The sequence below is a fragment of the Telopea speciosissima genome, chromosome 6, assembly GCF_018873765.1.
Source record: "Telopea speciosissima isolate NSW1024214 ecotype Mountain lineage chromosome 6, Tspe_v1, whole genome shotgun sequence".
Classification (NCBI taxonomy): Eukaryota; Viridiplantae; Streptophyta; class Magnoliopsida; order Proteales; family Proteaceae; genus Telopea; species Telopea speciosissima.
Window position 1 is genome coordinate 45532594 of NC_057921.1, and position 22771 is coordinate 45555364.

General features: G+C 40.8%; 2 protein-coding genes and 1 pseudogene across 2 annotated transcripts in view; all 3 read right to left on the reverse strand.

Annotated features, from left to right (window-relative positions):
• LOC122665817 (craniofacial development protein 1-like) overlaps positions 1–22771 on the reverse strand; it is an 82132-nt gene that overhangs the window by 29766 nt on the left and 29595 nt on the right. The gene's annotated exons all lie outside the window — the stretch shown is intronic.
• Positions 1–22771, reverse strand: part of LOC122665017 (craniofacial development protein 1-like) — a 37801-nt gene that overhangs the window by 1638 nt on the left and 13392 nt on the right. The window contains exons 2-4 of the mRNA XM_043861070.1: positions 17083–17175; positions 10348–10772; positions 5565–5576 (exon numbers count right to left, since the gene is read on the reverse strand). Of these exons, the coding sequence (XP_043717005.1) occupies positions 10413–10772; positions 17083–17175 (453 nt within the window). The 3' untranslated portion in view covers positions 5565–5576; positions 10348–10412. The remainder of the gene's footprint in view (positions 1–5564; positions 5577–10347; positions 10773–17082; positions 17176–22771) is intronic.
• Positions 3482–6722, reverse strand: LOC122665018 (annotated as a pseudogene).

Here is a 22771-nt window from a genome sequence, read left to right on the forward strand (position 1 = left end):
AAGCAGAATTTTGGCATCAAAAATCAAGGAAGGATTGGATTCAAGGTGGAGACCTGAATACTACTTACTATCACGCTGCTACGATCCAAAGGCGACAACAGAATCAGATACTAAAATTGAGGATGGCTGATGGTGCTTGGACGGAATCAGAGATGGAGGTCTATAGAGAGGTTGATCGTTATTACCAGGAGATTTATAGCTCAGAAGGAGTTGACATGGAGGCTTTACACAAGGTATTTGGGTCTATTCATTCCTATATCACCCCTGCAGAGAACTCTTTATTGGGGGCGTGTCCCACTCTCGAGGAAATGAAAGCAGCTGTTTTTTCTATGGGGCCACTCAAATCGCCAGGTGTGGATGGTTTCCCTCCTCTTTTTTTCTAGAAATTTTGGGATCTAACCCATGGAGAATTATTTTCTTTTGTTGCTAGTTCCTTTGCTTCAAGTTCCATCCCTGCCTCATTCAATGAGACATTGGTGTGTCTTAAACCTAAAGCGGGCAATCCGGAAGCCATTGAACACTATCGCCCTATTAGTCTTTGCGGGGTTGCAATCAAAGTCATCACCAAGATCTTGGCCACAAGGCTCAAATCCATCCTTCCATCTATTGTTGACTCATCACAATCAACCTTTGTACCCGATCGCCAGATTTCTGACAACATCTTCATGGCACATGAGGCATTCCACTATATCAAGAAAAAGAAGGGGGGAAAGAAGAAATTTGTGATCATGAAGATAGATATGAGAAGGGCATCTGACAGGGTTGAATGGCACTTCATTGAGCAACTGCTCCAGCACATGGGTATGCATGGGAGGATGATCTCTCTGATTATGAGCTGCATCACTACAGTCCACTATTCCATTTTGGTGAATGGGGCTCAATGCTGTAGGGTGAAGCCCAAGAGGGGGTTATGTTAAGGGGACCCCTTGTCCCCAGCTCTATTTGTCATTTGTGCTCAGGCTCTGAGTAGTCTACTAAGACAGGAGGAAGCTACTGGAAATATCAGGGGAATCAAAATCAGGAATAGCATGCAACCTTTGTCCCACTTGTTATTTGCGGATGATTGTCTGCTGTTCTACGAAGTTAAACTAGAGGAGATCCATAACCTGAAGGAATGTGTTGAAACTTATTGCAAGGCCAGTGGGCAGGATGTCAATAAAGGCAAATCTGAGCTCTGTTTTAGTCCCTCTACTCCTCCAAAGATTAAAAGATTGATTTCGAGAATTCTGAAAATGAAGTATGGAGAAGGGCCATCTAAATATCTAGGGCTGCCGTCAAACGTGGAGTAAACAAAGCAGCCCTTTTTCATGATCTCAATGATAGAGCAACCAAGAGAATGCAGGGGTGGGCTCAACAGCTTCTAACACATGCAGGCCTCAAGGTGCTTTTGAAGTCCAGCATCCTTCCTAGCTCCAATTACGTAGCACTACACTTCAAGCTCCCGATGGCTACCCATGACAGAACCAAAAGAGAGGCAACTCGATTCTATTGGGGAGGGACTCAAGAAAAATCTAAAACCCCTTGGATCTCGTGGAAGAAACTGTGTCATTCCAAAGAGAATGGTAGACTAGATTTTAGAGAGCCTTCATTGCACAACAAGGCTCTTCTCTCTCGGGCTGCTTGGAATTTAATCCAAAATCCTGACTCGCCTTGGGCTGTTTTTACGAAAAGGATCTAATTCCCGAAAAGTAATTTTTTGGAGGCTCGGCTGGGTAGCAACCCCTCATGGGGGTGGAGAAGCATTATTGAGAATAAGAAAGTTTTGTTATTGGGGTTATTATGGAATGTAGGAACTGGCGACAAAACTGAAATTTGGAATGAAAAGTGGGTGCCATCTTTACCTCATTTCAAAATTCAGTCTTCTAGATCTCCTGTAGCTCAGATTGAAAAGGTTGAGGACTTGGTTGATAGAGACAGTAGGCAGTGGAAGGCTGATCTGCTCTACTCCTTATTTCAGCCTGAGGAAGTAAAGGCAATTCGATCTAAAAATTCGGCTCTCTCTCTTCCCATATGAAGATAAACAAGTCTTGGGGGGCAGCAAAGAACGGAAGATACTCAGTGAAGTCAGCATACCATCTACTGTGTAATGAGAAAGACCGGCAGTCCAGGGAGTCTCCATCTTCCTCTAGAGTAAGTAGGTGGAACTCTACCCCTTCGTCAGTTTGGAAAGAGATTTGGAAGTGCCACACTCTCCCCAAAATCAGATCCTTCTTGTGGAGAGCATGTGCGAGAGGGCTAGCGACAGGAGAAGCATGTGCTATGAGAGCTTTCAACTTGGATCCGTAGTGCCATAGGTGTGGGGAATCGGTGAAGACCATTGACCATATTCTCTTCCAATGCCCATTAGCAAAGGCTGTCTGGTTTGGATCACCGTTAACCATCAAACTTTCCCCCTCGGGTTCGATCACTTTGGCTAGGTGGATTGAGTTTCGGAGGAAGAATGCTAGAAAGGACCGCAGGGATAGGAAGCTTGTACAAAGCCTTTGTAGCTTCATTTCTTGGACTCTCTGGATTGCTAGGAACGATGGGGCATTCGGGAATCCTCTGTGGACTCCAGGAGAGATCATCCAAGCTGCTACTTCAGCATATCAGGAATTTTTCCAGTTGAGTATGCTGGGTCAAGCATCCCTTCCCCATCAACAAGACAATCTACCACATTCAGCTCCACCATGGATGGCTCCTGCGCACCCCTTCTATAAAGTAAACTGCGATGCCTCCAGGAAGAAAGGAAGTGATGTCAATGGCATAGGGGTAGTTATTCGTGTGGCAGATGGAAGGCCCATATTTGCTAAGTCGGAGAGAGCTCACTTTGGGGAAGTTAAGGAGGGTGAGGCTTTGGCTATTCAATCAGGTATGCTGGAAGCCCTGACTCTGGGGCTGGATTTCATTGAGATCGAATAGGACAGTAAAGGAACTATTGACCTCATCTCAAACCTCTCTCAGATGGGAAGTCTCGAGGAGCAAGCAATCATCTCAGACATTCGTTTTCTTGCCCCTTGGTTCTTGGAATGTAACTTTTCTTTTATTTCTAGGGAATCTAATTGTGTAACAGACTCTCTAGCAAGGAGGGCCCTGGCGATCCCAGAATCTACAGTATGGCCCACTTCCACTCCTTGGCTGGAGGAACTCTGTTGTACCTCCGTTGAGTGTTCTTTTCCTGATCTTCAATGAAATGCGTTTTACCAAAAAAATGGATATGCTTCATTTATTTATTTATTTTATAGGTACTATCAAGAAAACAATTACAACTCAAAGGTAGAAAAGAAGGAAAAAGCCTCCAAGACTAAGAAAACTCTTAGAACCAAAAGGCCGGAATGGCTCACAAAGACCAAACCAAAAGCACCCAAAAGTCAAGGAAAACCCATTGGGATCAGATCTCTGGGGGTATATGCCTTTCAATCCAGATTAGATGAACACCCCATTTTTGAGCTAGGTAGAGGTTCCTAGGAGATTTCCTACCCATCTTAACCTCCCTGCTTCATCTCATTCATTGATAAAGCTTGCAAGGAAGACGAGGGATGAGAAGGACTTCAAGTGGGGTTGCCTTGAGATTGGTTAACCCAGAGCTCTCTGTCATATCCATAGGTACATCTGCAGGGGTTGAAAGCTCAAACCCTTGAAGCAAACGAGCAAGAATCAAGTGCACAACTTGAGTAGCAAAAGAAACCCCAGGACACATTCTCCTGCCAGACCCAAACGGTATTAATTCAAAATTTTGACCCCGAACATCAATGCCTTTGTGGCTTGTAAAAAAACTCTCTCTGGCCGAAATTCATCTGGGTCGGACCATATACGTGGATCTCGATGGATCTTCCATAGATTTGTCACTATACGGGTCTCGGCCGGGACCCGATAACCAGCTATAGTGCACTCTTCCATGGCTTCATGTGGTCCAGATAATGGAGCTGCAGGGTATAGTCTCAATGTTTCCTTGACAATGGCTTGGAGATATTCCAATTTAATGATATCTGATTCATCAACCTTTCTGTCCTTGCCGATATGCATGTCCAACTCCTCTTGTGCTTTTTTCAGTACATGACGATTGTTGAGTAATAGTGAAAGAGCCCATGTAAGAGTCACCACAGTAGTGTCATTGGCTGCTATAATCATATTCTGCAAATCACAATTTATATATTAGAACAAAGAAGAAATTTTGAACATGAAGACCAATTTTGAACAAATCTGATCAGTGCACAAACACACAAGTATTAAATGGGCTGTTAGTGCCTTTGGCCCAATAAACCTATTACTAGTGAGCTAGTGGGACTCGGCTACTGTGCAGCACCCTGCCCAGGCTGCACGTGCAGTGCTGGACACAGCGAGGCGTGAAAAGACCGCCTCACTCCTGCTTGGGCAAGGCGCTTGGGTAGGGGTAAGGCAGTCTCTACACGCCTCGCTATGTCTGGCGCTACAAATGTAGCCTGGGCAAGGTGCTGCACAGGATCCTTTTGGGAGCTAGTGTCCCTTCAATCTCTTTCTTAACCAACATAATTGTCAAGTTGGCATATTTTAATAGCAATCAAATAATTAAAATGAGAGAAAAAGAACGATGTCAGGCTGTGTAATGTATGCTAGCACCTCTCGTGTCTATTTGTAATTTGACTAATCCCCTCATACTCTTTTAATTTATTTTATTTTTTACTTCTAGATGGGTCATGCAAACTCACTAGTAAGGGTTTCAACTGCTTCAATTCGGACGGTTCCCAATATTCGGGATGGATCTGTATGGCATCAATGCCAAAGAGGCCAATTCCGATTCCAAACCGTCCCTTTCAATTAATGGGACCAAACTTAGGTCCCAGTCCAAATTATTAATGAGACGACGGTACCATACCGTTCCTAGACGATTCTAGGCACTGTAGAAAAGGGAATAGAACTTTAATGGTTCCTGATAGGGGTGCAAGTTTGGCCATGTCGGCCCTAACCTGCCTAGGCTCGCCCTGAGCCCGAACAAGGCTTGGGCTGAGATACATGACCCTGAGGGCGGGTCAGGGCTGGAAATTTCAAGCCCTGAGTCAGGGTCAGGTCGGCTAGGATTGAGGCCTTGGGCTGAGACCGGCCCGGCCCAGTCCGACCCTGTTTAAGTTATACTATAAAATATATATTGTTATACTATATATATTATACACTTTAAATATCACACATATTTATTTTTATAATATATTATATATAAAGACAATAAGTGATACAATATTTATTATATCTATTATTTTATGTAAAATTGATAATTTTCTCCCCAACTCAGTCCAGTCCATGCATCTCTCCCTTCCCACGCTCCATGATCAGGGCCAATCAAGGTCAGCTCAGCTCGACATTGAGGGCGGGTCAGGGTTGGATCTTCTAGGCCCTGAGTCAGGGTCCGGCCTTGGCCCAGCTAAGGGGACTCAGGGTTGGGCTAGGCTTTTAAAAAGCCCAAACCAATCCGACCCTGTTGCAGCCCTAGTTCCTGATGAGATCAATCCATTATTAGTGTTGTGGATCTATTCACAATTATGAGATGCAAGGTATCCCTTACTTTACAAAGCAACTTAGAATACAAAACTATGATGAATTCATGGTTTTACTTCTTCAAACTCCTTAAGATCCAATATAAGCATCTCAAAATGATAACTAAGAATTAATGATGACTAAATAAAGAAGTGCATATATAATTTTAGTGCCATCATTATGTAAGTTTATAGAAACAGAACTAAAGGTCCATCAATTAAAACTTTCACTTGAGAAAACTAATAGGGCTCAACAATACTTACTAAGCATGTCGCCTTGATGACCGTATCCGCATCATAATCAAACTTAGAGTCTTCCATGATGGATATCATAACATCCATGAAGTCTTGTTCAATCCTCATCTTGTTGCTGCTCGTGGATGATCTCTCTCGCCTATGCTCATCCAGCCATCCTTCGAGTATAGAGTCCATATTCTTAGCCGACCTCTTCATATGTTTCTCATATCCTTGCACATCCAATCCCTCAAGAAAGGGGAGATTATCAGACATGATAAATATGCCAAAATAATGAAGACAGTCTCTAATTCCTTCTTGGCACATCAACCTTTCCTCCATATTGCACTTAGTATCATTCCCAAAATATCTCTTTCCAGCCACCATTCGAACAATAATATTGAGTGCCAAGTCCCCAAGCCACGTCTTCATATCTACCCAAACCGTGCATGCAGAGTTATTCTTCTCTACCCACATGTCATACAACTCTCTTATGGATGTTTCAACCTCTGAGATTCGAACATGTTTGAACATCTCAAGCCGATGATTCGAGAGAAGCTCAAGTGTAGCTATCTTGCGAAGCTCACGCCAATATGGTCCGTAATGGCTGAATCCAAATATGGCATAGTTATAGCCCATGTACTTAATGGCAATGGACTTGGGTCGAGTAGCTAGAGCTCTATCATTTACAGTGAAACACTCCTTTGCTACTTCCCAACTACTCACCACCAATGCATAATGCATACCTAGCCGGAGTGTGAATGTTGGTCCATATTTGTCAGCCATTGCTCCTAAAGTGATGTGAGGAACTGAGTTCTTTCCTAATAGATGAAGGTGACCAATAATTGGCCATGCCCCGGCTGCTTCAGGTGCACTTGTAGTACTAGTGTTGGTACTAGGGTTTTTTCGCCTCCATTTTCGGAGGTAGTAAAGAAATACAAGGAAAGGGAGGAAGAAAGCAATCATGAGGGACTGAAGAAGAGAATTCATAACTGGTTCTCTCTGTCCTATAATCACTTTTTTTTTTTTTGTTTTTTTTTTTTGTGAATATAAAATTTATTTAAGGAACTCCAAAGAATACTAAGGCTTGACAAAAGATTAAGGAAATAGAGGATAAAAAGAGATAATATGATGCCAGGAACGAAGCTATGAGGACTGTAAAGATGACTAAGACGAAGAAATATAAGGATCTCTATATCAATCTAAACACACAACAAAAAAAAAAAACCACACCTGAAAGAGAGAGAGGAAGAGAAAGAGAAAAGGGAAGGTCCAGGGAGCAAAAAGACCCTAAAAACAAACCGTCACAGCAAGATTACACTGGAGTTGCAAAGGAACCAGGCAATTGCCAACAAGCGGCAAGGTGCCTATTCCTAGCAGAGGCTGGGGTACAAGGGAGTCTAGAACTGAGGACACTCCTTTACTCAAAACCAATCACACCCCAAAAGAGCTGATTCGATCTGGACTTGACCGACCACCTTCTCAGATTTCTCTCATACCAAATATAATACATAAAAGCACAAAAAACAAGTTTAGCAATCGCATCAAGTCCTAGAAATCAATTTAGCAAAAGGTATGAAAGAAATCGAACTTGCCTACGTTCATATATATAGATATAAAAACCCTGTGATAAGCAATAGCTTTATCTTTGTCTCTTCAAGAAATGACATTCAAGTCAAGGTGGCTGCCGACAAAGGACCACGTGTTATCATAACTCTCGAGTCCACAAGGAAGATAGAATAGAAAGCAGACAAAGAATCTTGGATTTTTCCACGTGGAGATTCACATCAATGACCCGTCCCGTGTTAGATTATATTGAAAATTTTATATAGTTTTGGGTTCAGCAACTTAATGGATAGTGAGATGTTAACCACTAGTGCAAATGGGCAGTTGGTTTAGAAAGCTGTCAAATAAGATATGACATTTTTGCAAAATTCATATAAGTTTCAGAAACAGAAATTACTATGAATGTGTTTATCTAGAAATTGGCTTCGAAACAAAATTTTCAAAAGTTATTTTTGAAATAGAAACATGGTCCAGAAATGAAAGCGTTACCAACCAAGGCGGCCGCAAGATTTCTTTCTCAAAACTCTGAATGTGTTGATGATTCTTATCATGGTATGATGGCAATGGAAGGGATAATAATACAATTTGATCATGTCTTTGAAAATTTAAGAATCATCCAAAAATACAAAATGTTTATGTGGAAATTGTTGAGAAATTAGTTTGCCACTAGGGATAAGTTGTATCGGTTAATGAATGTAGATGACATTTGCTTTCAATTTGATCACGTCTTTGGAAATTTAAGAATCATCCAAAAATACAAAATGTTTTTGCGAAAATTGTTGAGAAATTGGATTGCCACTAGGGATAAGTTGTATCGGTCAATGAATGTAGATGACATTTGCCTTCAATTTGATCACGTCTTTGGAAATTTAAGAATCATCTAAAAATACAAAATGTTCATGTGGAAATTGTTGAAAAATTGGTTTGCCACTAGGGTTAAGTTGTATCGATTAATGACTGTAGATGGCATTTGCTTTCAATTTGATCACATCTTTGAAAATTTAAGAATCATCCAAAAATACAAAATGTTCATGTGCAAATTGTTGAGAAATTGGATTGCCACTAGGGATAAGTTGTATAGGTAAATGAATGTAAATGACATTTGTCTTCAATTTGATCACATCTTTGGAAATTTAAGAATCATCTAAAAATACAAAATGTTCATGTGGAAATTGTTGAGAAATTGGATTGCCACTAGGGATAAGCTGTATCGGTCAATGAATGTAGATGATATTTGCCTTCAATTTGATCGCGTCTTTGGAAATTTAAGAATCATCCAATCACGTCTTTGGAAATTTAAGAATCATTCAAAAGTACAAAATGTTCATGTGGAAATTGTTGAGAAATTGGATTACCACTGGGGATAAGTTGTATCGGTCAATGAATGTAGATGACATTTGCCTTTTCTGTCAAGTACATTGACAAGAAGACTGGATTTGAGCAAGATATGAGTACTTCCAAGCTCCATCATTACCAATGTTGTTAAACAACCTTGTTAATTCACATTCTATAACAAAATCTGATGTGCTTTTATAATTTCAGTTTTCTCCATAACCTGTTATTTCTTGTGGAATGCTCGAAATTATTGTTTAATATTCAAGTGTAACATTAACCCTATAATTAAGCATCTTGAATAACATTGAATAAAAAATAAAAAATAAAAAAAAAGAGGGCAGGATGGAAAGTCTGTAGGACAATAGATGATGTTGTAGTATCTTTCATTTCTGCTTAGTGGTTTTTTCATGCAAAAAAAAAAAAAAAAAGAGATTACAATGATGATAGGGTTGAGTCGTGCCACCGGTCTCTCTCCTTAAGATTGTAATCATCCTCTATAATGAAATAACGGGTCCTTGTAAATTGATCTCCAAGATACAACAGTCTTTTTAGGTCCTACCAACATATGTTGCACTCACTGGGCTACGTTAAGACTCTTAATAGTCGTGTTCAAAAAATCAATGGAAGGGCTACCAAAACTAATAAAATCACAAAAATGATGAAACACTACATAGAGAGACAATTTGGAGACAATATGAGAGCAAGAGAGCATTCAAAGATGTCTACTAATAGCCAATTCGTCCTCTATTTATTGAGGGAAGGTGTCTTTCGACCATCACAAAACCAGCATACACCCCCTTCAGGAAACGAATCCGGATCAGCTACCTGCATGGGACGGGTGGGGACAGATATGACCCCTCCATGGGTGTGGTCCCACACCCCATGGAGGGTTCAGATCTATCTCCACCTGTCCCCACCTGTCCCCATGTAGGTAGCAGATCTGAATTCAAGGGAAACTTCGTTTAGACTCCGCCGAACAACCGACCATCGACTACCACTTCTTCTTTGAGCTTAAATAGTTAAATCCATGCACGTAGATCAAAACCATGTATGTAAAATATAAAGGTGTTTTCATCTTAAAATCATTTTAAACCCTTTTAAAGTACAACCACTTGGAAAGATCAAAACCAAACCCCTTGCCTGTTTAATATTTCAAGTCGCTTTCATTCTCTCTCTCCGATCCCTAATTTCCCATTGTTATGGCTCCATTTGTTTCCATGTAAAAGTGACTGAATACAAGTTCTCTTGTAATATAGGATATTTCACAATAAATACTAAAATTGACATTGAGAAACAAAAACATTTTAAAAAACAATTTGTAAGAAAAATTACACCGAAACAAACAGGGCCCTATTAGAAATACTATCTATTTTAGAGTCAATTTCTCTACCAATTTAACCAGCATTTCCTTTCCACCCTTCTGAAAATGTAAAACAGTAAACATTTTGCAATTTTTTTTTTTTTTTTTTTTTTTTTTTGATAGGCAATATCAAATTTATTCACAAGAACGGTAAAAGAAGAAGAAGAATGTACAAGCCCTAGGAGCCAAAAGTGGCCTTAGGAGAACAAAAACAATGTTAAAGGGATTCCCATGCACTCCATGTGATAGTCCCCACCAATAATATGAGGGTCTTCTTCCTCCAAAATATGAACCTCCGTATAATAATCTGCAACCTCTCTTCATTTCCGCAACTGTTAGCCCTGTTGAGTTACTTTAAAGCAAAACTAGCACTTCATCAAAGAGCAACAAATAGAATCTGGCATTCTGGAGTCAGAAAGCTATGGTTCCTCTCACATATCCACTCTCCTCTTGGCCTGCATGGCCAGACGAGTATCCCGTTCCCGCTCAAATTCCCGGTAGTCAGTCCTCTGCAGAAAGGATACCTTATCCAGATATTGATTTGAGCTCTTCTTGTAGGCATCCAACTCATCTTCTAGTCCCTTGTTCTCTTCCTTGAACTCTCCCCAGTCCTTTTTCGTCTTGTCAAGAACGGTGAGTTTCAGTTTCTGCTTGATCTGTTCAAGAACAGCATCAACAGTAGAGACTGGTCCAGCTGACACTTCGGCTTTTTCAGCTGCCTCCTTTGAGTCAGCATCAATAAGCTTCTTCACTTCAATTTCCTGACCAGCAAAGTCTCGGACCTCCTTGATCTGTGACATGGAACAAGAAATTTGTAAGAACAAATTATAATCACCTTCATGACGGACAGGCCGCAATGAACACATGTATCTGACAATATTTTGAAAATTGAAGAGTTCTCAAATTAAATACGAAGATAGAAGCATACCAATAATTATGAAGAGCTAAAATAAACTGGCAATTCATTATACTAAATGATCTGGCAGTCTCAAAAATATGATCCAATTTCAAATTTCTTTGTAATTTTCAATAGACATGGATAATTTCAATTTCCCAAAGCTCAAAAAACAAAGATTGCAAAACACTGTTCTAATGCAACAAGAGATCCCAAGCTATCTGAAGCCTAAAAATTATCATGTTGATATACCAGCAAGGACCACCAAAGAAGCACAATTGGTAACTCAGCCTTATCCCAACTTAATGGGGTCGGCTACATGGATCCAACAAAACGCAGTCGGGAAAACTAAAGTCAAACAAGAAAAAAAGGGATAAAGAGATGGGAAAAGAGGAATGGGAGATGAGATGAGAAATGAAAAAAAATGAAATCACAAGTGAAAGATGGAAAATAACAGCAAAGTAAAAGATGGAAGTAAGAGGAAGGAGGCACAGCCCAGCAAGTCAGGAGAATCTCAGCTAAATGGAGTCTACAAAATGGATCCTCGCCCTCCAACAGGCTCAATCCGATGTCATATATACTTGATGCAACACCCAGACAATACATGTCCTTCCTCACCACTTTTCCTATGGTCATTTTAGACCTGCCCCTAACTCTTTTAGCTCCTTCGATCGGAATCATATCACTCCTCCTTACTAGGGCGTGATCTTACAATATCATGGCCAGTTCAGCCAGATTGGCATTATGTCTCACACGGTTTTATATTCATCATTATACCTCAGTTTTGGCATTGTTTCAAGATTTGATAAATAAAAACAAACTCTGAATTTCAAACTTCAACAAATATAGAAATTTAATGTAAACAAAACTTGGTTCAACCATAATTCAATTATTGGAAATTCGGTCAGACAGCGATAGAGCATAAGATGGTTTTAATCTCAGGATTCACATCGCATTCACTCTAGGTAAAAAGCAAAATGAAATCCTATTACTTTTTTAACTTTTCCAAAGATTTCATCCAAAAAGTTTGTTTTTGCCTAACCTAAACCGGCCAAATTACAAAACGTCTAATAAATTGGATGTTTAACAAATTTTCTTTGAAATCTAAAACTTTTGACAGGAATTTCTTCACATAGTTCATACCAAAGGCTATTTCAGATTATCAGCCGAATATAGCAAAGCCACGAATGGCAAGCTATATTCGGTCCAGCCCTGTGAATCTTTGTGACAGCCTTGTGAATCCTTGTGAATCTTCTATATCCAGATTTACCTTAGGTGGAGAGCACAAATGCAGCAAGTTATCACCATTGATATCTTTCCTATTATTTCTTGTAAACATGTATCTCAGTCGTTCATGTATTTATACACCATTGTAAACACTTGTAATTGGGATATACAATCAATACAAACACCATTATTCTCTCTAGTTTATCATGGTATCAGAGCCAGCCTAATATCTCCAACGAGTTTACTCTTTTTTTTCTCTTCCTCAGTCGTTGCCATGGGGGACCCCAATACATCCACACAATCTTCTTCAAGCACCACCGATCTGCTGCAAGCCTCCACCTCCATAACCCCTATGGTTTCTTCACCTTTTCCATTGCTAAATCATACTTCCAATATAACAGATCCCATTATCAGCCTTAACCAGTAGTTATCTCCATCCGTGCCCAATGCCCACCATTACATATCCATTAAGCTTTCACCCAAAAAAATTTTATATTGGCGTACACAAATTGAAGCCTTCCTTCAAGGACAGAATCTCTTTGGGTTCCTCGATGGCACCAATCCCTGCCCTGCCAATCCATTAAGTGCAGCAACTTGGCGTCAATAGGATGCGGTTCTCCGCAGTCTTCTTCTCTCCTCTCTCACAGAGGAAGTCTTTCCCCTTATCATTGGGAAGACCACGAGCAGGGATATTTGGGACGCCCTCACCACAGCCTACGCTTCTGCATCTGCTACCAGAATCCTCTCTTTGCATCTTGCCCTCCAAGATCTTGTGCATCAGCCAAAAGAATCTGTTGCTTCCTTTTTACAACGTGCTAAAGCCATTGCCGATGATCTTGCCGCTGCCAGGCACCGATTTCAACTACGGATTTTAATATACAAATTTTCAGATCCCTGAGATCAGACCTTCGTGATATCATACCTACACTTGCAGGGCGTTTGACCCCTATATCTTATGATGATTTGCATTCTCAGCTTGTGACTCATGAGTTTTTGCACCTCTCTTCTTTGAAAAAATTGTCTCTTGTTGATGCCAGCAGCACCACCACGCCTCCTACTGCCAATATTGCCACCCGTGATGCATCTTCATCCAATCAGCCAAACCGTGCCCCATCTGATCGTGGTGTCTCTAGGGGAGGGAGAAGTGGGCGTGGTCGCGGTGGTCGTGGCCGTGGCTATCGTTCCAAAAAACAGGGACGGTTGTGGTGCACTTTTTGCAATCGCAACACACACAATACAGCCAACTGCTACTCGAAACCTCAACAATCGCCCACACATCCATCCGCATACCACACCTATTACCCACCACCACTGCCATATGCATATCAGCCTTCACAGCCCTGGCCGAATATTACCCATCCTTCCCCACCGTCCTACACATCTTACCCTTCCATGTCACCACCATCTCATGCCACCTGGTACCCTGACACTGGTGCTACTCACCATGTTACACCAGACCTGCAGGCCCTGTCATCCTATGATGCGTATTCAGGTACTGATCAACTCCATGTTGGGAATGGTAAGGGTCTCTCCATTACACATACTGGTAGTTCTTCAATTCCTTCTGCTACTGGTTCTTTACGTCTTTCAAATGTTCTTTGTGTTCCTGAAATGCAAAAATCTTTAATTTCTGTTCAACGTTTTGCTCGTGATAATAATGCCTTTTTTGAGTTTCACCCGTCTTCTTTTTTTGTGAAGGATCAGAAAACCAAGCGCACACTTCTTTCCGGTCTGAGCAATAATGGACTATACATGCTTCCAGCAGCACATTCAGTGCCTCTTGCCAATATTGCTAAGCGTACCTCTTCTGATGGGTGGCATCGTCGCCTTGGCCATCCTCATGCCCAAGTATTTAAAAATATTATTAGCAAACATAATTTACCTATTTCTAATTCCACCTTGAACCCACTTTGTATGGCCTGTCAGCTTGGGAAATCGAGCAAGCTAACTTTACATTCATCTACATTTCGCAGTTCTTTTCCTTTAGATGTAATTTTTATGGACATTTGGGGCCCTTCACATTTTATTTCTGTTAATGGTTTTCGGTACTTCATTATATTTGTTGATGACCATACCCGTTATATCTGGTATTACCCGTTAGTGCGTCGCTCTGAAGCCTTGGATGTGTTTAAAAAATTCCAAGCCCTTGTAGAGCGCTTGTTTTCCATAAAAATTAAAGTCGTCCCATCAGATTGGGGTGGGGAGTTTCGTTCCTTTTCCAATTTTTTGGCTACCCTAGGGATTCAACACCGAGTTGCTTGTCCTCACACCCATGAGCAACAGGGCACCGTAGAAAGGTGTCATCGCCACATTGTTGAAACAAGGTTGACATTGCTTGCCCAACGAATGGTGCCTCACCACTATTGGCATTTTACATTTGAGACGGCGGTTTACCTTATAAATCGAATGCCATCTTGTGCTACTAGAGGTAAATCTGCTTTTGAACTCCTACATCATCGTTCTCCTAATTACACTTTTTTGCGTGTCTTTGGTTGCTTGTGCTTTCCAAATTTAAGACCTTACAATTCTTACAAAATGGAGTTTCGATCCACTCCATGTGTGTTTTTGGGGTACAACCCCTCTCATTCAGGATACCGTTGCATGGACATTGTCACCCATAAAATATATATTGCACGACATGTGCACTTTAATGAGACGGTATTTCCTTTTTCTTCTTCTAAACCGTCTATACTTGGCCCAGTTCCCACGACCGTACCATCACCACCATGGGCGTTGGTACCAATTACGCATCACCCAACTGGACCCTTCCACCCAACAAAGCCCACCACACCATCATTAAATCCTACATCACCACAACCACAAAACCAGGCACACCCACAAGGCCCACTTTCAACATCACCACACCCTACACCAACACAGCCGATCAGCCCCAATCCAACTCCACCAACCAGTCTGCCACATCCCCATGTGGCTCCCCGACCAGGCCCCAAAACCAGAACCATATCGGACCTTTATGCAGCAACCCAACCCATTCCATACCCACAGCCCTCTAGCCCACAGGCTTTTTCTACTACAACCCAAACCGAAGATGCTGAACCAACTTGTCACAGTCAGGCCAAACGCAGCCTTGCCTGGCGGGCTGCTATGGCAGATGAGTTTAATGCATTGATTCGAAATGGAACTTGGTCCCTTGTTCCCCCCAACCCCAAATTTAATGTGTTGGCTATAAGTGGGTGTACAAGATAAAAAGGAAAGCGGATGGGTCAGTCGAGCGCTACAAGGCCCGTCTTGTTGCAAAGGGCTCCCATCAACAGCAAGGAATTGACTACAATGAAACATTTAGTCCAGTGGTGAAACCCACAACTATCCGGACGGTTCTTTCCTTGGCTGTAACAAGTGGCTGGCCCATATGCCAGCTAGACGTAAGCAATGCGTTTTTACATGGCAATTTATCTGAGGAGGTGCACATGGTCCAGCCACCTGGGTTTGAGGACCCCACTTGCCCTGGTTATGTATGTCGGTTACATCGATCTCTATATGGGCTAAAGCAAGCACCCCGTGCCTAGTTCCATAGGCTGTCCCAATTTCTTATTCACACAGGTTTTCGGGCATCTCAAACTGATCCGTCCCTGTTTATATATCTTGACAATGGGACTACGACCTATGTTTTGGTCTATGTGGATGACATCTTGGTCACAAGCAGCCATTCCACCCATATATCAGCCCTGCTTGATCAATTGCCCAGGGAATTCTCTATAAAAGATCTAGGCCCGCTACACTATGTTTTGGGCATTGAGGCCGTACCACATTCCCAGGGACTTATCCTATCTCAACAAAGATATGTATCAGATCTATTGCAGAAGACTGGCATGACAAATTGCAAGCCAGTCCTCACACCTGTACCAATCTCTAGTAAGCCGTCGAAGACAGGGGGTGCACAATTTCATGATGTCACATTGTATCGCTCCACTGTGGGAGCTCTATAGTATGTCACACTCACCCGCCCAGATGTTGCATATGCAGTAAATAGGGTCTGTCAGCATATGCATGCCCCGATCGATGAGCATTGGTCCCTGGTCAAGCGTATACTATGCTATTTAAAAAGTACAAAGTCTCATGGTCTCTTCATAGACAAGAGGCTCAGCACACATATTCAAGCCTATTCAAATGCTGACTGGGCTGGTGATAGCACTGATCGACGGTCTACGGGTGGGTTCGCTATTTTTCTTGGCAGCAATTTACTATCTTGGTCATCACGCAAACAGCGCACCGTGGCTCGGTCTTCGACAGAGGCCGAATATAAAGCTATGGCAGATGCTACAGCCGAGTTGACATGGCTAGTGGCATTATTCAAAGAACTTGGGGTTACAGTGCCACACCCTCCCACGCTTTGGTGTGATAATATTGGAGCCACCTACCTATCAGCCAATCCGGTTTTTCACTCCCGGACCAAACACATTGAGATCGACTATCATTTTGTCCGTGAAAAGGTTGCTCGACGAGAGATTTCAGTACAGTTCATCTCCACGGCAGACCAATTAGCGGACATCTTTACAAAGGGGTTGTCATCAACCCGGTTCAAGTTCCTTAGTGACAAGCTCAAGATCCGACCCATCGTATCATCAGCTTGAGGGGGTGTATCAGCCGAATATAGCAAAGCCACGAATGGCAAGCTATATTCGGTCCAGCCTTGTGAATCTTTGTGATAGCCTTGTGAATCCTTGTGAATCTTTCATATCCGGATTTACCTTAGGTGGAGAGCACAAATGCAGCAAGTTATCACCATTGATATCTTTCCTATTATTTCTTGTAAACATGTATAGCAAGTTATCAGCTGAGAATCTTCTCAGTCGTTCATGTATTTATACACCATTGTAAACACTTGTAATTGGGATAAACAATCAATACAAACACCATTATTCTCTCTAGTTTATCACAGATAGACCAAAAGGAACCATTAAAGAAAGAATTAGACACCCATAGTCACTACAGGTGAACCAGTGAACAAATGCATTTACCTCTATCTTCCCTCTGTTCATGGCAGCATTGGCAGCAGCAGCAGTAGCATCCTTAACAGCCATTAAGGCAGCAACAGCAAGTTTCTTGGCCTCCTTGCTAGTACAATTTTGTGAAACAGTAGGTTATTCTTAAAGGAACACCTCCTCGTCTTTATTATCAGAAAACAGGTTCTTTGTTTTCATGGAACACAACTTCTACAAAAATGGAAGCCATTCCCTCATCACCTGTTCCTCCTGGAAACCAAACAATGGGTTGCACATTACTCATCTTATCCCAAGGATAAGCTCTCCTGCAGCCAAACACCCCTTAGAATTTTTGGAGTTCATACACATAGCAGCAATAATATAGATGCAGGTGAGCAGTATAAATGTTGTATTGACAACAGATACCAAGATATGCAATAAGAATGTTTCTAAAGGCAGCAGATAAGAAGCTTACCAATATGAAGATTATATAGGAAATAAATGAATATTAAGAACATCTAAATAAGGGAAAATACCTAAATACTTACCATTTTCTTCAAGCTGGGCCTGTGGATTGGGAGCAGGAGCAACTTCTGAAACTTCTCAGACAGATGCAACTTAAGCCTCATCTTTTCCTCCTACATTACCTGCATCATGGTGTCAACCCAGGTCACCCCACTATAGAGATTAAATCTACAATGTCCAGTTTAGTTTTACAGGTTCATGACCCAGATCAAGAATATATACACAAACTTTTTGCTACTATTATTACTAGAAGCCCAACCATAGTCTCTTGTAGTCAAACAAACCATGGTTGCAAAAATAGGTGTGAATGCAAGGGTATGAGGGCAGGTGCAACAAATATTTCAGCTGAAAAACAATAATTCTTTTCGCATTTTAAATTGCTTTTAATGATATTACAAGTGGAACTAATGGGATTCTAATCTCCTAACAGTCTAACTTTAACAAAAGACCAGAAAAAGGATATCTCAGGGTTTGGAAATATAGGACAGAAACAAAGACTTACTCCTCTGGTACTGCTGCTGGTACCTTAGGGCGTGTTTGGTTCGGTGAACCAATTGGTGGTTGCATTGATATTGGTGAGGAACCAATTGGTGTTGCACCAATGGATCCATTGTCCTAACAGATTAGCTGTTTGGTTACCTTAAGTCTGTTAGTTGAATCATCCTGAAAAACTGTTTGGTTGCCCTGACTCTGTCAGTTGGATTCTATTTGGATTTATATGAAAAATTGTTTGGTTTCACTGATTCTGTCAGTTGGATTCAGATTGAATCTATATGAAAAATTGTTTGGTTCAGATAGATCCTGTCATCACATTGGCTACTCTATGGCTAGAAAATGAAACAATTATGAAGAATTTTGCATACAACTAATGTTTAAACTTGAATTAAAATGGGAGTTAATAGAGTTATTATCCAACAGTTGTCATTGTCATTCATTACAGGAATAAAATATAGATTTAAAAAGTTGTTATACTATTGTGACATCCTATTCCCTCCTCCTAGACATCATCACTTGTTAAGGTCAAGTTTTTTGACAGCATCAAGGACGTCCTCCAACTTCCTTGTATGTTGCTCCAACATCCTTGCTTAACATTACCAAAGTAATTATAAAATGCCATTAAAATCGGGTTCTTGTGTGGATTAGTGTCATAACTGACTATACTATGAACAGTTGAATAAAAATTGGGCCTTGGTGGATTCGAACCACCGTCCCCTTGGACCATGCTTATGTTCCAAGTGCTCTACCAATTTGAGCTAAAGACCCATCAAGTACTCATTGATTAGGGAACACAGGATAAAGTATTCTTAATTAATTTACTGTGTTTTACCAAAAAAAAAATTTAATTTACTGTGTTAAAAGTAAGTCACCAATGCCAATACTATTCACTCATGAACCAATAACTGTCACCCTGATGTAATTTATCTCAAATCAAATCAAGAGCGCCATTCAAGGCCAGTATATCTGTACCCAAATGGAACTGAACCTAATATCTCGTTCGTATTCATACTTCAACAGTATAAGCACCAAAGTTTACCCTAATTTAAGGGAAAAGAAAGGAAACCCACTAGTAAGTGAGAACTTCCAAATATCTCTTGAGTCATGAATCATGATCATAATTTACAGTCCACATAATAGGAGCCAAAACAAGAAGAAAAATTAAGCTAGAGAGATCATAATTTACAGTCCACATACTATGTCATGAGTCATGAATCATGATCATTATTCAGAAACAAGAAGTTTTTGTTCAACTTTAAATTTGGATTGTATCATCTCTTCTCTTCTCTTCTCTTCTCTATACAAAAAGGTTGGAAAGTCTTGGAATCTGTGTCAAGCTAGAGAGATCAATATCTCCACATTGTTGCACTCCACAAAAATAAGATTAAAAACCCAATTAGGTGGAAAGAAGAGAAGAGGAAAGAAAATCATCTCCTCATCTGTCAAGAGAGAAGGTAAGCCATTGAGGTAGTTCAAAAGGGCTCCACATTGTCATAGTCACATCGCCCTCAAAGTTCAGGACTTCACAGACTTTGCCAAAATGGACTCTTCCCTTGTCATCTTCAACTTGCAAAAAGATAAATTAAGAAAGTGCTGATTATGGTCTGAAGGGGAAAATCTCAATTCATCAGAAGCCTAAGAATGGCCAAGAATGGCCGGCATGCATGTACTGAAGAACCTAATACGTGCTCATTCTAATATCATTCATTCCCATCTCATTATAATTTGGAAACATCATATTTACCAATTAAGCAATATATGTCTTAATTTGCTCCTTGAACACAGAGAGCAAAATGATGGATATAATGAAAGCACCAAATCAGTCTGCAACTGCCTTCGATGAGGAAAAGAAAACAGAAAGCTTATTGTCTGAAAGTATACAGCAGGTCTTGAAAGGAGAAAACGTGAGAGAGAAACTAAGGGGATTCATGGATCCTTCTTTGAGGAATGAGTACCCCCTGGATTTGGCCTTCTCCATGGTCCAGCTTGCAGAGAATTGTGTGGCATACGATCTGAATTCTCGTCCAACCATCCCTGATGTCTTTTTGTCTCTGTCCCAGATTCTCTCATCTTCCTTAGATTGGGATCCTTCAGATAACAACCTTCAGAACTCATGGGTCTTTTAGCCATGGTAGATAGATAAGGAAGCTCTCTCTCTTTACTGCCAAATGAGAGCTAGATATGGGAGTTCAGTTTTGTAATAATTATGTATTTGAAGCTTGTGGGATGCTCTCCTCCAGAAGAGCTTGAAATCTCCAAGTATCTCACTCCATACATTTTAAAATATCTGAATCTATATAATGTTCTAAATAGGCAGTAATTACCAGTCTGCTCTATCAGAACCACAATTCTAATTCCTCACTCCCAACTCATCTGTCTGGATTGTAATTTGTAATATGTGTCTTCTTCTATAATTTATTGAACCATTCTATTATGCTCATCAATAACACATTTGATCATATAGTAGGGAGATTGACGGGATTGATGACAGTGTTTTATATCAATGGACAATCAATTCCTCATTATTGGAGCCCTCCTTGTATCTTTGCATATTCTAACAGAAGCAAACGAACATAAGGTGACTCTTCCACATGAGGAGACTACTCAGTATGAAATTATGAATATAAGAGTGAACTAATCAGCCATACACCTGTGATGGAATATCTTCCATTGTCGTTAGCTACACAACCAAGTCAGCCCACCACAAAGGCCACAAGGGGAAGCTGGGTCTTTTTGTTTTTGGTTGAAAATGATAATTTATTCAATATAATGCATAGTATAAGATACAGACCAACAATACACCAAGTAGAGTAACCACACTCGCAGGGGTTAGTTTTGGAGTCTCCAGACTCTGATAAATTTCTTTTTTGTGTCTTTTAAGAACAGGTGGGGGGGTGGGGAAGTGTTAAAAGCACACCAAATCCAGACTTAAATTTCCAGTAAATTATAACCAAGGTGAGTATTCCTTCATCTACATATGCTTGTGATCTTATCAGAAAACTAATTCACTGATGATTTTATAACAACTTGAGCAAACAGGGTTTTCAAGATAGATTCCCCTTTATACTACAGTATGCTATGCCAAGAGATGCAGAAATTTCAAAAAATTAAAGAACAAACTATAACTCAGCTCTTAAACAACAAAGGAAATGAGAATGGCAGACATGTACGCATCGCAGCGCCAAACCTCACAAATAACAGCAAATAAATAAAGAAATTTTGGAAAATGGGATAAGATCTTGATCTGACACGCGTTTAACTTCAGATCCAGAACCATCCAAAAACTCCTACGAGCAATTTACCAAAAAAAAAAAAAACAAAAATTTCTCCGCACCAAAAACCCTAGTGATCTTTCTTCTCTTGCAGAGAGAGACAGAGAGAGATAACGAGAGAGAGAGAGAGTGAGAGAGAGAGATCTGGGTGAATCTGGATCTACCTCAATTGCAGGTTCCAGTTGCAAGTTCGCTTCGCCTTCTTCTCCAGTTGCTCCCGTCGCCTTCTTCTTCCTTCGGCAAAGACGAGCTTCTTCTCCCTTCGCCTTCTTCTCCCTTCGACCACTTCTCCCTCGGCAACGACAAAAGGCTTTCGTTCTTCAGCCTTCTTCTCCCTTCGCCTTCTTCTCCCTTCGACCACTTCTCCCTCGGCAACGACAAAAGGCTTTCGTTCTTTAGCCTTCTTCGCCCTTCGGCAACGACGAACAAGTCATGGCTTTCGTTCAATGTTCTCGATGGGTAGCAATCAAGATTGGTGCACAAAATAAGAGGGTATTTATACTAGGGTTTCTTTTCCTTGAATCTAATATGGTCTACCTATATAATTCACGTTTACAAGGAAAAATGTGAATCAGGTAGATTCATGAACCCGAATCAATTCACCATCATGTTGAACCAAACGATTTTTTTTATTCGGAATCATGAATCTAATGGTGCAGCACCAATTGGTTCACCAAACCAAACACGCCCTTAGATTTGCATCAGAGACTTGACATGCTATCACATTTTTTATAAATCTATGTTGGAAGTTGTCAAAGGTTCAAAATTGAGACTTTCATTGTTTTGTAGTCTTTAAATGAACCACATCATTATACAACCTAGCTAATGGTTCTGGTTTTGCTGTTAAAGATCCTAGCGTTTCTTTCTTGCCAAATGTGAGCATTAGTAGCCCCAAAGGCCATATTTGCAATTGCACCAATGGAGTCCCCACAAAACTTATAGGATCAAGCAAGCCAGTCGTGATGGGCCTTCTGCGATTAGAGCGAAGGGCCTTAATTCCTTCCAAATGGAGGCAGCAAATGGACACTGAAAAAATAGATGATCCTGACTTTCCAAACCAGCCCAACACAAGCACCAAAAGGGGGTTTGAAAATGCTACTCTTCTCCAATTGATCCACTGCAGGTAAAGCATCAACCAAACAATTGCAAGTAGTAAATGTTGGACTTGTGTGTCCATCAAACCCGGTTTAGTCCGGTTCAACCCAGTTTTACTTTGTATTGAAATTTTATATATTTTAGTTTAATATTATCACATACGATATAAACTTTTTAAGCATTATGTGTCCGTAAGTTTTACTTAAAATGGTAGTCACGACTAGGGTTTGGACTGGGCACCCTTATCATATGGTCGTCACATTGGGTATGCCTAGACATATGATGTCATGGTACGAATGTGAGTACTCACATGTTTGATGTGTGTATTGGCGAAGAAT